Source organism: Amphiprion ocellaris, chromosome 15 (genome assembly GCF_022539595.1).
Source record: "Amphiprion ocellaris isolate individual 3 ecotype Okinawa chromosome 15, ASM2253959v1, whole genome shotgun sequence".
NCBI lineage: Eukaryota > Metazoa > Chordata > Actinopteri > Pomacentridae > Amphiprion > Amphiprion ocellaris.
The window spans coordinates 2,688,417-2,701,695 of NC_072780.1; the positions used below are offsets into that span (position 1 = coordinate 2,688,417).

At 40.4% G+C, this 13,279-nt stretch overlaps 1 protein-coding gene across 2 annotated transcripts in view; it reads left to right on the top strand.

The window, feature by feature from the left end:
- Positions 1-13,064, top strand: part of atf6b (activating transcription factor 6 beta) — a 31,294-nt gene extending 18,230 nt beyond the window's left edge. The window contains exons 13-17 of one of the 2 annotated variants that reach the window (XM_023270247.3): positions 1,853-1,952; positions 2,237-2,304; positions 2,734-2,833; positions 3,300-3,384; positions 11,165-13,064. In XM_023270247.3, coding sequence (XP_023126015.2) covers positions 1,853-1,952; positions 2,237-2,304; positions 2,734-2,833; positions 3,300-3,384; positions 11,165-11,454 — 643 coding nt within the window. In that variant the 3' untranslated portion in view covers positions 11,455-13,064. Of the gene's footprint in view, positions 1-1,852; positions 1,953-2,236; positions 2,305-2,733; positions 2,834-3,299; positions 3,469-11,164 lie in introns of those variants that run through there. The other variant, XM_055017947.1, reaches the window with a different exon arrangement.
- The last annotated feature ends 215 nt before the right edge of the window (positions 13,065-13,279 follow it).

The following is a 13,279-nucleotide window of genomic DNA, read 5'->3' on the forward strand; positions in this document are numbered from 1 at the left end:
GGTCATTCCAACCCCTTCAAGTCTCTCAGATCAGTCCAACCCCTCTGAGTCTCTCAGGTCTCTCAGGTTTGTCCAACCCCTCCAAGTCTCTCAGGTCTCTCAGGTCAGTCCAACCTCTCCGAGTCTCTCAGGTCAGTCCAACCTCTCCGAGTCTCTCACGTCTCTCAGGTCAGTCCAACCCCTTCAAGTCAGGTCAGACTCAGACCATCTCAGCCTCCTCCAGCTCCTTTTTCTACACGTTAAGGAAACATACGTGTTTGAAGCCCTTCAAACGTGGAAACCTTTGCAGGGTAGAAGTGCTCAGGAAATGAATGAACTGAAGTTTGTTTTTTGTATTCAAGTCCAGGTCATTTTAATTATTAATACATTAGCAGGAATTATTAACAAGTCATTCTCATTGATATTGATCGTTTATTTTAACACTTGGACAAAGAAAATTGAGACTAAAGATGTTCTTAGTGACTAATTTCTCTGTCAGTTAAACAGAAATGTAAATTTAAACTAGTTGACAAGTCTGTCAGTGTAAATAAACACCTGCTGGGATCATCTGGCACCAATATCTGTTTATTCAATTAACATTTCTCTGAGTGGAAACTATCGACGAGAGACAGAAAAATACAACCAACTGGATCAATTAAATAAATGCAGCATGGCTTAAAAACAGTGAACAGAGGAGCAGGTAGAGATCCATTCAGCATGGTGAAACATCTTTCTAGACTTCGGCTGCATGAAAAACAGTCTGTAGAAGTTGTAAAATAGTAAATGGTTAAATATCTATAGCATGTCAGCAGCGGTTTCTTCCAGTATTTCTAACACAGTTTTATTCAGATTTTGTAAAAGATATTCAATTTTTTTTTTTCCTTTTTTAAACGGTTTACAGCATTTAATTTTTTATTTTATTTTAATGTTTATTTGGCAGGGACAATACATACAACATTGCCACAAAAAAGGGAAAATGCGATGCATATAAGACATCTAGCTTCAGCTAATTTGCAATCTTTGTCCCTGGTCAGGCGTTTAAAATACAATGAAATATACACAATGCAATTAAAAAATGTAATGACACAAATACAGTGAATAATACAATAAATAAATAAACACAGTTGCAGTTGTCAATTACTGATAAAGAAAACTGAGTTGAATTTAACATTGAACATTAGTAAAGTACTGTTATAACTGTGTCACGCTGCACAGACGTTAGATTACAGTAAAAATGAGTTACAGGAAGTAAAATGTGAGCAGAGTAGACAATCTCCAGAACCTGTTGGAGTTCAGAGGGTTAAAGCGGGAAGTTTTTATCAGCTGACGGTTTCTTCTGAACTCAACCTTCACCAGAAAGCTCATCCTTGTTAGTTTTCCTCCACTTTGGTTTGTCTTCGTCTGTGTTTGTAAAACCTAAATCAGAACGATAATGCAGCTGCTACATCTACATTTACAGATTTTCCCTCTGGGATTAATAAAGTTTAAGTCTACAACATACAGTCCTCAGTGCAGCTCCACTGCTCATCCAGTAGGTGGCAGCAGAGGCCATCAACAGGAGATGTACCCACTCTGAGCTTCCTCTGATCAACCACTAGGCTTCTGGATGTTCAAAAATACTGTTAAGCGCCACATTACCCAAATATCATTCAGCCTTTTTTCTGTATGTTTTAGCTAAACGACTAAATATCTGCCACTGATTTAAAGAAGAGCTCAGTCATGTCGCTTTGTTACTGAATCTAACGTGTAACGTACAAAACCAGACCTGACCATCAGCCTAGAAGAAGCTAAAAGTTGTTGACATGTTCAGTTTAATGTTCCCTACTTTCTCTATGTTTCTGTGTGTTCTAAGCTGAAGTGTTTTCTGCTTCAGGCTGGCAGACGAGCTCAGAGGTTGGGTTCATCGACATCAGATCGACCGGAAGAAGTCTGGAGGAAAACCCAAGATCGCCAAGAAGGCCAGGATCGCACAGGTGATGAGTTATCTTCATCTTTAAAGGCCTGATTTAAGTATTTAACACAAATAAACAAAATCCTCACAGCTGGAGCTCTGACTGTTCTCTGTTTTAGCAATGAAACATTTAAACTGTGTTTTAAAGACACTTTTAATGCTTTGGACACAAAATGGACAAAATTAGATTGCTGTTTATTTGATATCCCGCACAACTGTCACATTGTCTTGCCTTACCTGTTTTTTTAAAAGTTTTTTTAAAAGTTTATGTCGACTGTGTTTCCATCTTTGTTTGTTTGGGAGCAGAAAGCTCAGCAGAGGAAGACGAATATCTCCAGATATCTGCCGATCCAGGCTCACCGCTCCATAGAAAGGTACAGCAGACTGAAGGAGCAGAAAGGAAAAGTCCTGATGGCTTTCCTCTCTGTTCCTGAACACTGACCTGCTCTGATGGTGAAGAAAAATGCCAACATTTTAAAAAACGTAACGTCCCGAGGAGGAAATGGGAGGAATCATAAGTTGTCCTGTAAGTTAACATGTCATAGATGAACTGTGCAGGGCTCTACATCTTCTGTGTAGATCAGCTGCATTTATCATGGAGGTTCATCCCACGTTCTCCACCGTACCTGTTGACACCTCTACTCTATTATAACTGATGGCTTTTAGGTCTTACTGAGGAGAACTGAACTCCAGATAAACATACTAATGTCTGAGCCGTCTTCCAGTCAGTGAACATGTTGATCCAGTCTGACCTCAGGAACATCCTGAACTTTCTTTCTCCTGTCTGGTTCTTGTTGTCTCAGTCAGCTACAGGTTCTTCCTGGTCCAGAAGTCACCTACAGCGATTTCCTGGATGCCATCGACCGTAGAGAGGATACCTTCTACGTAGTTTCTTTCAGACGGGTACGACAGCATTAAACCATCTGAATCCATCCATCCATCCATTATCTATACACCGCTTATTCCTCACCAGGGTCGCGGGGGGTGCTGGAGCCTATCCCAGCTGACTCGGGCGAAGGCAGGGGACACCCTAGACAGGTCGCCAGTCTGTCGCAGGGCCACATATATAGACAAACAATCACTCACACATTCACACCTACGGGCAATTTAGAGTAATCAATTAACCTCAGCATATTTTTGGACTGTGGGAGGAAGCCGGAGTACCCGGAGAGAACCCACGCATGCACAGGGAGAACATGCAAACTCCATGCAGAAAGATCCCGGGAAAGCCGGGACGCGAACCAGGGATCTTCTCGCTGCAAGGCGAAAGTGCTAACCACTACGCCACTGTGCAGCCCCCATCTGAATCCTTCACACCTTTTTAAAAATAGATAATAAACACAGAACGCTTCTTCTGGTTCCCCTGCAGGACCACCTGCTGCTTCCTGCCATCAGCCACAACAAAACCAGCCGGCCCAAAATGTCTCTGGTGATGCCGGCCATGTCGGTGAATGGTGAGTCAGTCTAACCCTTAACCATAACCCCTAAATCTTAACCCGTAACCCATAACCTTAACCCCAAACCTTAACCCTAACCCATGTAGGTGAACGGTGAGTCAGTGTAACCTTACCCTTAACCCCGTAGCCCTTAACCCTAACACATGTCTGTTAACGGTGAGTCAGTTACCGATCTCTGTTCATGGAGATGCTTCTGATAAAGCTCAACCTGAAACGCAGATTCATTTTTATCCATGTCCAAACTACATCTGAAAACTCTTCCTCTGATTAAACACAACCTGAAACGTCAAGTCATCTTTACAGATGTCCAAGCTACGTCTGAAAACTGTCACAGAACCCTCTGAACCCAAGCAGTTTCTGTTCTGTTTCTCTTCACTGGGGGATAATATAGTTTTTAAAATAATAATAATAATAATTATTATTATTATTATTAATTGTAATTTAATTTTTCCGTAATATCAAACTTTGCTGCTCAATAGGAACAGTACAGCCGTGGTTAGACGTGTCTTGTGTGTGGTAGTTATAATGCCATTTATCTGTGAAAACTAAAAAACAAATTGAATTTCTTCCATACTTTCCAAAACTAAAAGAACTTGGAACATTTCCTAAATGCCCACAGCTGTTTGAATTTTACAAGAACCTGTGGTGATTTTTCATACTGTGGATATTCATTCTACATTTTAAATGTTTATCTTTGATGTGGTTCTTTTTCCCCATTTAACCAAAAGTCACATGATAATATGAAGGAAAGTAGAAAATCTGGCCAATCTTGCTGGGTCTTATAAAATAGACTTTGGTGATTTTAAAAGCCTTTTTAAACCTGGTAGCAGGTTTCATGGGTTCAGAGGGTTAAGTTGTGTTTTTTTTTAAACATTACCTTGTTCTCTTGTTGTGAAGTAATACTAACCCTAACCCTGAACAGTCAGATTTAGGGAACCCAGAGCTCAACATTAACCCATCAGACTGACTCTAACTGCTTTTATTCTCTGCAGCATCACAGACAGGAAGCTGTCCACGGTTCTGCAGGACGACGTGGTGTCATTTTCAGGACGACGGCTGCTGGAGATCCAACAACAACAACAACAACAACAACAGCAGCAGGTGGCAGCTCCACCTCCCAGCAGCGTCGAGGACAAGACGGAGGCAGAGGAGGAAGGAGGAGAAGAAGAAAGATACGCTGCAGAGTCTTATCAGTTCAGGTGAGAGGAGTCTGACCTGAGAGAGAAAACAGAGACTTTATTAATCCTCAGAGGGAGATCTGTTAAACAGAGACTGAAATCTGTTAACAGAGACTGAAATCTGTAAACAGGGACTTAAATCTGTAAAATAGAGACTTAAATCTGTAAAACAGAGACTTAAATCTGTAAAACAAAGACGTAAATCTGTAAAACTGAGACTTAAATCTGTAAAACAGACTTAAATCTGTAAAACAGACTTAAATCTGTAAAACAGAGACTGCGTCGAGCTGAGAGTGTTTTTAAATGCCAGCTGGAAGATTAAAACACCAAAATCATTGCTCGTTTAATTCAGACTTCTTGCTGTTTCTTTGCAGAAGATGAGACTTCTCTGAACTCGAAGCAGTTTCTGGACGGTTTTTATTCCTGTCACATTTTTAATGTCATGTTTTGCTGCAGAATAAAATCTTCCACCTCCATGGAAACCATACAGAGAACTCAAACAAGTCTTCAGTGATATGATAAAGCTGTAATGCCATGAAACATTAAAAATTAAACTGAAATGCTTTGATTTGGTTTACAAAAATGAAATATACTCAAAGCAACATGTCCAACATTTATCCAGATCCCCACAGGTGTTAGCAGCACTGGACAACAAATGGCAGTACAGACCATAAATCTGTACATGTTTTTAGTTTGTTCACATCCTTATCTCCTCTCTGCTCTGTGGAAACACTGCCTGCAGTTCAGCTGAAAGTCTCTGAATGACTGTCGGTTCACTGATGACTTCAAGGCTGCAACCAGACGCTCAGAATATATCAGGATCTGACCAGATCAGACTCTTTATTCTTAATTAATTTTTAAAGTAGAAAAATGTGATTTTGATGAAAAATCTAAACTTTAAACTTAGATTTAATTTAGTTTCCTGATGAACCTGTGGGGACTCTAACCTCCTGTTCAACAGTGAACAGCTTCTCAGATCCACCGGAGGTTTTGGGTTCAGATATCTCAGCATGTTTCATTCTGGGCTGCTCCGTGTGACATGTATGTAGAAGGAACCTGTAGACATGTTTTAGACCTCTGAGCGTTAACCAGGGCTGCCTGCTCAGACATAAATTTAACTAATTAAAGGTCAGATTAAATGAGCTGTCAAATGTAGTCATCTCTCCTGTCTCATGTTTATCTGCTCTGAGAATCTCAACGTTGGCAGATTCTCTTCCTGCTTTTAATCACCTGAAATGATTCTGACTGAACTGGTTCTTCAGCACAGAACTGGTTCTTCAGCTCACCTCCAACCAGTTTCTGGAAATGCTGACGTGTCACAGAAAGAAACGTGTCACGGTGTTTCTGTCTTCAGTTTAATCAGGGTTCTACTGTTCTAATGTGTTTCTGTCTTCAGTTTAATCAGGGTTCTACTGTTCTAATGTGTTTCTGTCTTCAGTTTAATCAGGGTTCTACTGTTCTAATGTGTTTCTGTCTTCAGTTTAATCAGGGTTCTACTGTTCTAATGTGTTTCTGTCTTCAGTTTAATCAGGGTTCTACCGTTCTAATGTGTTTCTGTCTTTAGTTTAATCAGGGTTCTACCGTCCTAATGTGTGTGTTTGTGTTGTTCTTGTGCAGAAACCTGAGCGACATGTTCAGTGATGTGAAAGACCTGGTTCTGCAGGACATCGACCGTTATTTCAGCTCCTCAGACTGCCGGCAGTTCAACCGCTCCGAGTCCCTCAGGTCAGTCCAACCCCTCTGAGTCTCTCAGGTCTCTCAGGTCATTCCAACCCCTTCAAGTCTCTCAGATCAGTCCAACCCCTCTGAGTCTCTCAGGTCTCTCAGGTTTGTCCAACCCCTCCAAGTCTCTCAGGTCTCTCAGGTCAGTCCAACCTCTCCGAGTCTCTCAGGTCAGTCCAACCTCTCCGAGTCTCTCACGTCTCTCAGGTCAGTCCAACCCCTTCAAGTCAGGTCAGACTCAGACCATCTCAGCCTCCTCCAGCTCCTTTTTCTACACGTTAAGGAAACATACGTGTTTGAAGCCCTTCAAACGTGGAAACCTTTGCAGGGTAGAAGTGCTCAGGAAATGAATGAACTGAAGTTTGTTTTTTGTATTCAAGTCCAGGTCATTTTAATTATTAATACATTAGCAGGAATTATTAACAAGTCATTCTCATTGATATTGATCGTTTATTTTAACACTTGGACAAAGAAAATTGAGACTAAAGATGTTCTTAGTGACTAATTTCTCTGTCAGTTAAACAGAAATGTAAATTTAAACTAGTTGACAAGTCTGTCAGTGTAAATAAACACCTGCTGGGATCATCTGGCACCAATATCTGTTTATTCAATTAACATTTCTCTGAGTGGAAACTATCGACGAGAGACAGAAAAATACAACCAACTGGATCAATTAAATAAATGCAGCATGGCTTAAAAACAGTGAACAGAGGAGCAGGTAGAGATCCATTCAGCATGGTGAAACATCTTTCTAGACTTCGGCTGCATGAAAAACAGTCTGTAGAAGTTGTAAAATAGTAAATGGTTAAATATCTATAGCATGTCAGCAGCGGTTTCTTCCAGTATTTCTAACACAGTTTTATTCAGATTTTGTAAAAGATATTCAATTTTTTTTTTTCCTTTTTTAAACGGTTTACAGCATTTAATTTTTTATTTTATTTTAATGTTTATTTGGCAGGGACAATACATACAACATTGCCACAAAAAAGGGAAAATGCGATGCATATAAGACATCTAGCTTCAGCTAATTTGCAGTCTTTGTCCCTGGTCAGGCGTTTAAAATACAATGAAATATACACAATGCAATTAAAAAATGTAATGACACAAATACAGTGAATAATACAATAAATAAATAAACACAGTTGCAGTTGTCAATTACTGATAAAGAAAACTGAGTTGAATTTAACATTGAACATTAGTAAAGTACTGTTATAACTGTGTCACGCTGCACAGACGTTAGATTACAGTAAAAATGAGTTACAGGAAGTAAAATGTGAGCAGAGTAGACAATCTCCAGAACCTGTTGGAGTTCAGAGGGTTAAAGCGGGAAGTTTTTATCAGCTGACGGTTTCTTCTGAACTCAACCTTCACCAGAAAGCTCATCCTTGTTAGTTTTCCTCCACTTTGGTTTGTCTTCGTCTGTGTTTGTAAAACCTAAATCAGAACGATAATGCAGCTGCTACATCTACATTTACAGATTTTCCCTCTGGGATTAATAAAGTTTAAGTCTACAACATACAGTCCTCAGTGCAGCTCCACTGCTCATCCAGTAGGTGGCAGCAGAGGCCATCAACAGGAGATGTACCCACTCTGAGCTTCCTCTGATCAACCACTAGGCTTCTGGATGTTCAAAAATACTGTTAAGCGCCACATTACCCAAATATCATTCAGCCTTTTTTCTGTATGTTTTAGCTAAACGACTAAATATCTGCCACTGATTTAAAGAAGAGCTCAGTCATGTCGCTTTGTTACTGAATCTAACGTGTAACGTACAAAACCAGACCTGACCATCAGCCTAGAAGAAGCTGAAAGTTGTTGACATGTTCAGTTTAATGTTCCCTACTTTCTCTATGTTTCTGTGTGTTCTAAGCTGAAGTGTTTTCTGCTTCAGGCTGGCAGACGAGCTCAGAGGTTGGGTTCATCGACATCAGATCGACCGGAAGAAGTCTGGAGGAAAACCCAAGATCGCCAAGAAGGCCAGGATCGCACAGGTGATGAGTTATCTTCATCTTTAAAGGCCTGATTTAAGTATTTAACACAAATAAACAAAATCCTCACAGCTGGAGCTCTGACTGTTCTCTGTTTTAGCAATGAAACATTTAAACTGTGTTTTAAAGACACTTTTAATGCTTTGGACACAAAATGGACAAAATTAGATTGCTGTTTATTTGATATCCCGCACAACTGTCACATTGTCTTGCCTTACCTGTTTTTTTAAAAGTTTTTTTAAAAGTTTATGTCGACTGTGTTTCCATCTTTGTTTGTTTGGGAGCAGAAAGCTCAGCAGAGGAAGACGAATATCTCCAGATATCTGCCGATCCAGGCTCACCGCTCCATAGAAAGGTACAGCAGACTGAAGGAGCAGAAAGGAAAAGTCCTGATGGCTTTCCTCTCTGTTCCTGAACACTGACCTGCTCTGATGGTGAAGAAAAATGCCAACATTTTAAAAAACGTAACGTCCCGAGGAGGAAATGGGAGGAATCATAAGTTGTCCTGTAAGTTAACATGTCATAGATGAACTGTGCAGGGCTCTACATCTTCTGTGTAGATCAGCTGCATTTATCATGGAGGTTCATCCCACGTTCTCCACCGTACCTGTTGACACCTCTACTCTATTATAACTGATGGCTTTTAGGTCTTACTGAGGAGAACTGAACTCCAGATAAACATACTAATGTCTGAGCCGTCTTCCAGTCAGTGAACATGTTGATCCAGTCTGACCTCAGGAACATCCTGAACTTTCTTTCTCCTGTCTGGTTCTTGTTGTCTCAGTCAGCTACAGGTTCTTCCTGGTCCAGAAGTCACCTACAGCGATTTCCTGGATGCCATCGACCGTAGAGAGGATACCTTCTACGTAGTTTCTTTCAGACGGGTACGACAGCATTAAACCATCTGAATCCATCCATCCATCCATTATCTATACACCGCTTATTCCTCACCAGGGTCGCGGGGGGTGCTGGAGCCTATCCCAGCTGACTCGGGCGAAGGCAGGGGACACCCTAGACAGGTCGCCAGTCTGTCGCAGGGCCACATATATAGACAAACAATCACTCACACATTCACACCTACGGGCAATTTAGAGTAATCAATTAACCTCAGCATATTTTTGGACTGTGGGAGGAAGCCGGAGTACCCGGAGAAAACCCACGCATGCACAGGGAGAACATGCAAACTCCATGCAGAAAGATCCCGGGAAAGCCGGGACGCGAACCAGGGATCTTCTCGCTGCAAGGCGAAAGTGCTAACCACTACGCCACTGTGCAGCCCCCATCTGAATCCTTCACACCTTTTTAAAAATAGATAATAAACACAGAACGCTTCTTCTGGTTCCCCTGCAGGACCACCTGCTGCTTCCTGCCATCAGCCACAACAAAACCAGCCGGCCCAAAATGTCTCTGGTGATGCCGGCCATGTCGGTGAATGGTGAGTCAGTCTAACCCTTAACCATAACCCCTAAATCTTAACCCGTAACCCATAACCTTAACCCCAAACCTTAACCCTAACCCATGTAGGTGAACGGTGAGTCAGTGTAACCTTACCCTTAACCCTGTAGCCCTTAACCCTAACACATGTCTGTTAACGGTGAGTCAGTTACCGAGATAAAGATCCCTGGATAAAGATCCTTTGATAAAGATCCATAGATATAGATACCTAGATAATAAAGATCCCTGGATAAAGATGCCTAGATAGTAAAGATCACTAGATAGTAAAGATCCCTGGATAAAGATCTCTAGATAGTAAAGATCCCTGGATAAAGATGCCTAGATAGTAAAGATCCCTAGATAGTAAAGATCCCTGGATAAAGATGCCTAGATAGTAAAGATCCCTGGATAAAGATGCCTAGATAGTAAAGATCTCTAGATAGTAAAGATCCCTGGATAAAGATGCCTAGATAGTAAAGATCTCTAGATAGTAAAGATCCCTGGATAAAGATGCCTAGATAGTAAAGATCACTAGATAGTAAAGATCCCTGGATAAAGATCTCTAGATAGTAAAGATCCCTGGATAAAGATGCCTAGATAGTAAAGATCTCTAGATAGTAAAGATCCCTGGATAAAGATGCCTAGATAGTAAAGATCCCTAGATAGTAAAGATCCCTGGATAAAGATCTCTAGATAGTAAAGATCCCTGGATAAAGATGCCTAGATAGTAAAGATCACTAGATAGTAAAGATCCCTGGATAAAGATCTCTAGATGGTAAAGATCACTAGATAGTAAAGATCCCTGGATAAAGATCTCTAGATAAAGATCTCTAGATAACAAAGATCCCTGGTTAAAGATCCCTGGATAAAGATCCCTAGATAGTAAAGATGCCTGGATAAAGATCTCTAGATAATCAAGATCCCTAGATAAAGTTACTCAGATAATAAAGACCTCAGTCACCTCTGAGCTGTTTATTAGAAGGTACAGGCTGGCTGGACCACAACATGTGTTGGAGTTGGAGAGACTTCAGAGTTGGTTGGATGGATTCATGTGGACATTTTTATTTTTTAAACTCTGGAATAGCAAAATATATGAGAGCTTTTTATTTTATCAGCTCCACCCAACCTTTCATGTAAAATATTTCGAAAGGAAAAAGTGACTTAAGCTGCCAGATGTAGTTGAAAATAGCTTTAAATAAGAGAACAGCAGCAGAGAAACTGGACTTTCTATCGTTAACTGAAACACAGCAGTAGTCTGGCCTGTATTATATTATATAATATTATTGTTGTGTTCAAACCATCACATGAATCCACTAAATGTTCTCTTTGCTGTGATTTTAGACCCAGAAGAGCAGAAAGGTTGTTGATGTTTCCTTGTTTAAACCATGGATCCACTAAATGTTCACTAAGGTGGATCATGATGATGATGATGATGATGTTTCTCCTCTTCCTCAGAGAGCCTCTATAACTCCTCCCAGGGCTATGAGATGATGATGCAGGTGGACTGTGAGGTCATGGACACTCGGATTGTCCCCATCAAGTCGTCCGCCGTCCCCCCGTCCCTTCGAGACCCGCCCCCGCCTCCCCCGTCCTCCCACAGCCCCCACCATCACCACGGCAACCACACCTCCCTCCGAGGACGCCACCACTCCTCCTCTTCCTCCCCGTCGTCGTCTCCAAGGCAGCGTTTACCCACCCGCCGACGGACAGGCGAATATTTAATCAGCCAATCAGAAGGAGTCTGAGGAGGAGATGATGTCCTATTAAAACACGACATTATCTCCTCAGCAGGGAACAGTTTGTCCTCCGGCCAATCACATCTCAACACTGCATTTCCTGCCCTGAAAGGATTTCAATCTAAAGTAAAATCCTCTGAAGAAGATCACGCCCTAAAATAAAATATCTGTCAGACTGAGGTGAGACGGCAGCTCCTGCACTTAGTGCTGCGTTTTAATATTTAATTCTGAAACTGTGTGAATGAAATGAAGAGTGGAAGCTGTCTGTGTTCATGTTTTACAAAGGTTAGCTTCTGATTTAGCTCCTGAAGAACCTCCTCTGGTTCATTCAGGAGCTTTAATCAAACCCGTTTATGGTCTGTTCAGCTGTGGAGTCTCCTGATGGGGGCGCTGTGTGGTGGTCTCTGTATATTTTTTGTGTTTTAACCTCCAGAGGCTCATCACATTTACTGAAGAGGAAACGCGTATCAGGACAGTAAATACAAGGACAGTGAATAATGGATAGTAAATAATGGACAGTAAATAAAGGATAGCAGGAGGTCAGAAATGGTTCATAACCACTCTTTTTGTCAGAACTATGAGATCTTTTCTGTCTTTATGGACTAATAATGGGGTACAGAAGGTAAATGGTGTTTCTCTCAGGTAAATGTTTTGTGTCTCAGCAGTAACCGGACTTCATTGCAGTCTGGATGTTTGACGGCATCTCAGTAAAGCAGGATCTTCAAGTTAATGAAAGTTCCACTGTAAATACATCAGCTGGTCATGTGTGATGAGGCATTTATTAGCTGATATATTGATCGATCAGATGCTGTAATGACCCAAACACTTGCTGATCAACATGTTAGCTTCTGTAACAACAATAACTAACCCAGGAACTATTAGATGAACAGTTCTGGTGATTAATGAGGAGTTCTGGTCCCTAATTAATGTCGAAACTGTTTTTTTTCACTGAAATTACTGCAGAAAAGATTGGAAAAATTAATTCTGCACACGGATTCATAGAAAGATGAGACATGGATGTACAGCTGCATTAGTAAAGTACTGGCTCTGGTGTGTTTCATGAGGAAACCAGCTGCAATTCCAGCTGTTTCATGTTTTATTTAGCATCACAGAATCTTTGTGTAAATCTGTTTCTGTAAATCACATGTTGGGTTCTGCGTCGCTGGAATGACTTTTTTTCTGAGGGTTCAAAAGTTTGTAAACTCAACACAAAAGTATAAATCAGAGAAAACAAACAGTTCAAGGTTTTGTAGTTTGGCTCCTTTCTAAACTAAAATTGTCATTTTAGTAGTTTTCAGGCAGATTATTATTGAAATACAAGAAGAAGAAAAACATCCAATGAGCTAAAAGTTCCAGCTGTCAGATGAACCTGCTGGTGGTTTCTAGTCAGAAATGTGACTTTCTGTCGTTTTCATGGACTTCATCATAGATCCTGCTTCACTTATCCATGTTTCTGTTTGTTTGATGGGATTTATTATTTAATAGTTGTAAATATTCATGTAGATATTTTGTTTGTATTTGTCACATTTTTAAAGAAAAAAATTTTTTTTATTCCTTTGTTTTTTCACACAAAGTTTAAAAAGTGTAGAAAAAGAATAAAGTGGTTTCTGTGATAATGATGTCATGTTTCATATTTCAGTAGAATCCTGATCAAATGCATTTATAATTTTTTTTATTATTCTACAGATTTATCTCTTCTGAAGCTCTAACTGAAGTCTATCATTTACTGTTTAGAAACTTGCCTGAAAAAGATGAATTAGACTCCATAACTGAACCTGTTTGTAAAAAAAAAAAAAAAAAAACATTTCTACTCCTGAACTTCTTTATTTCACAC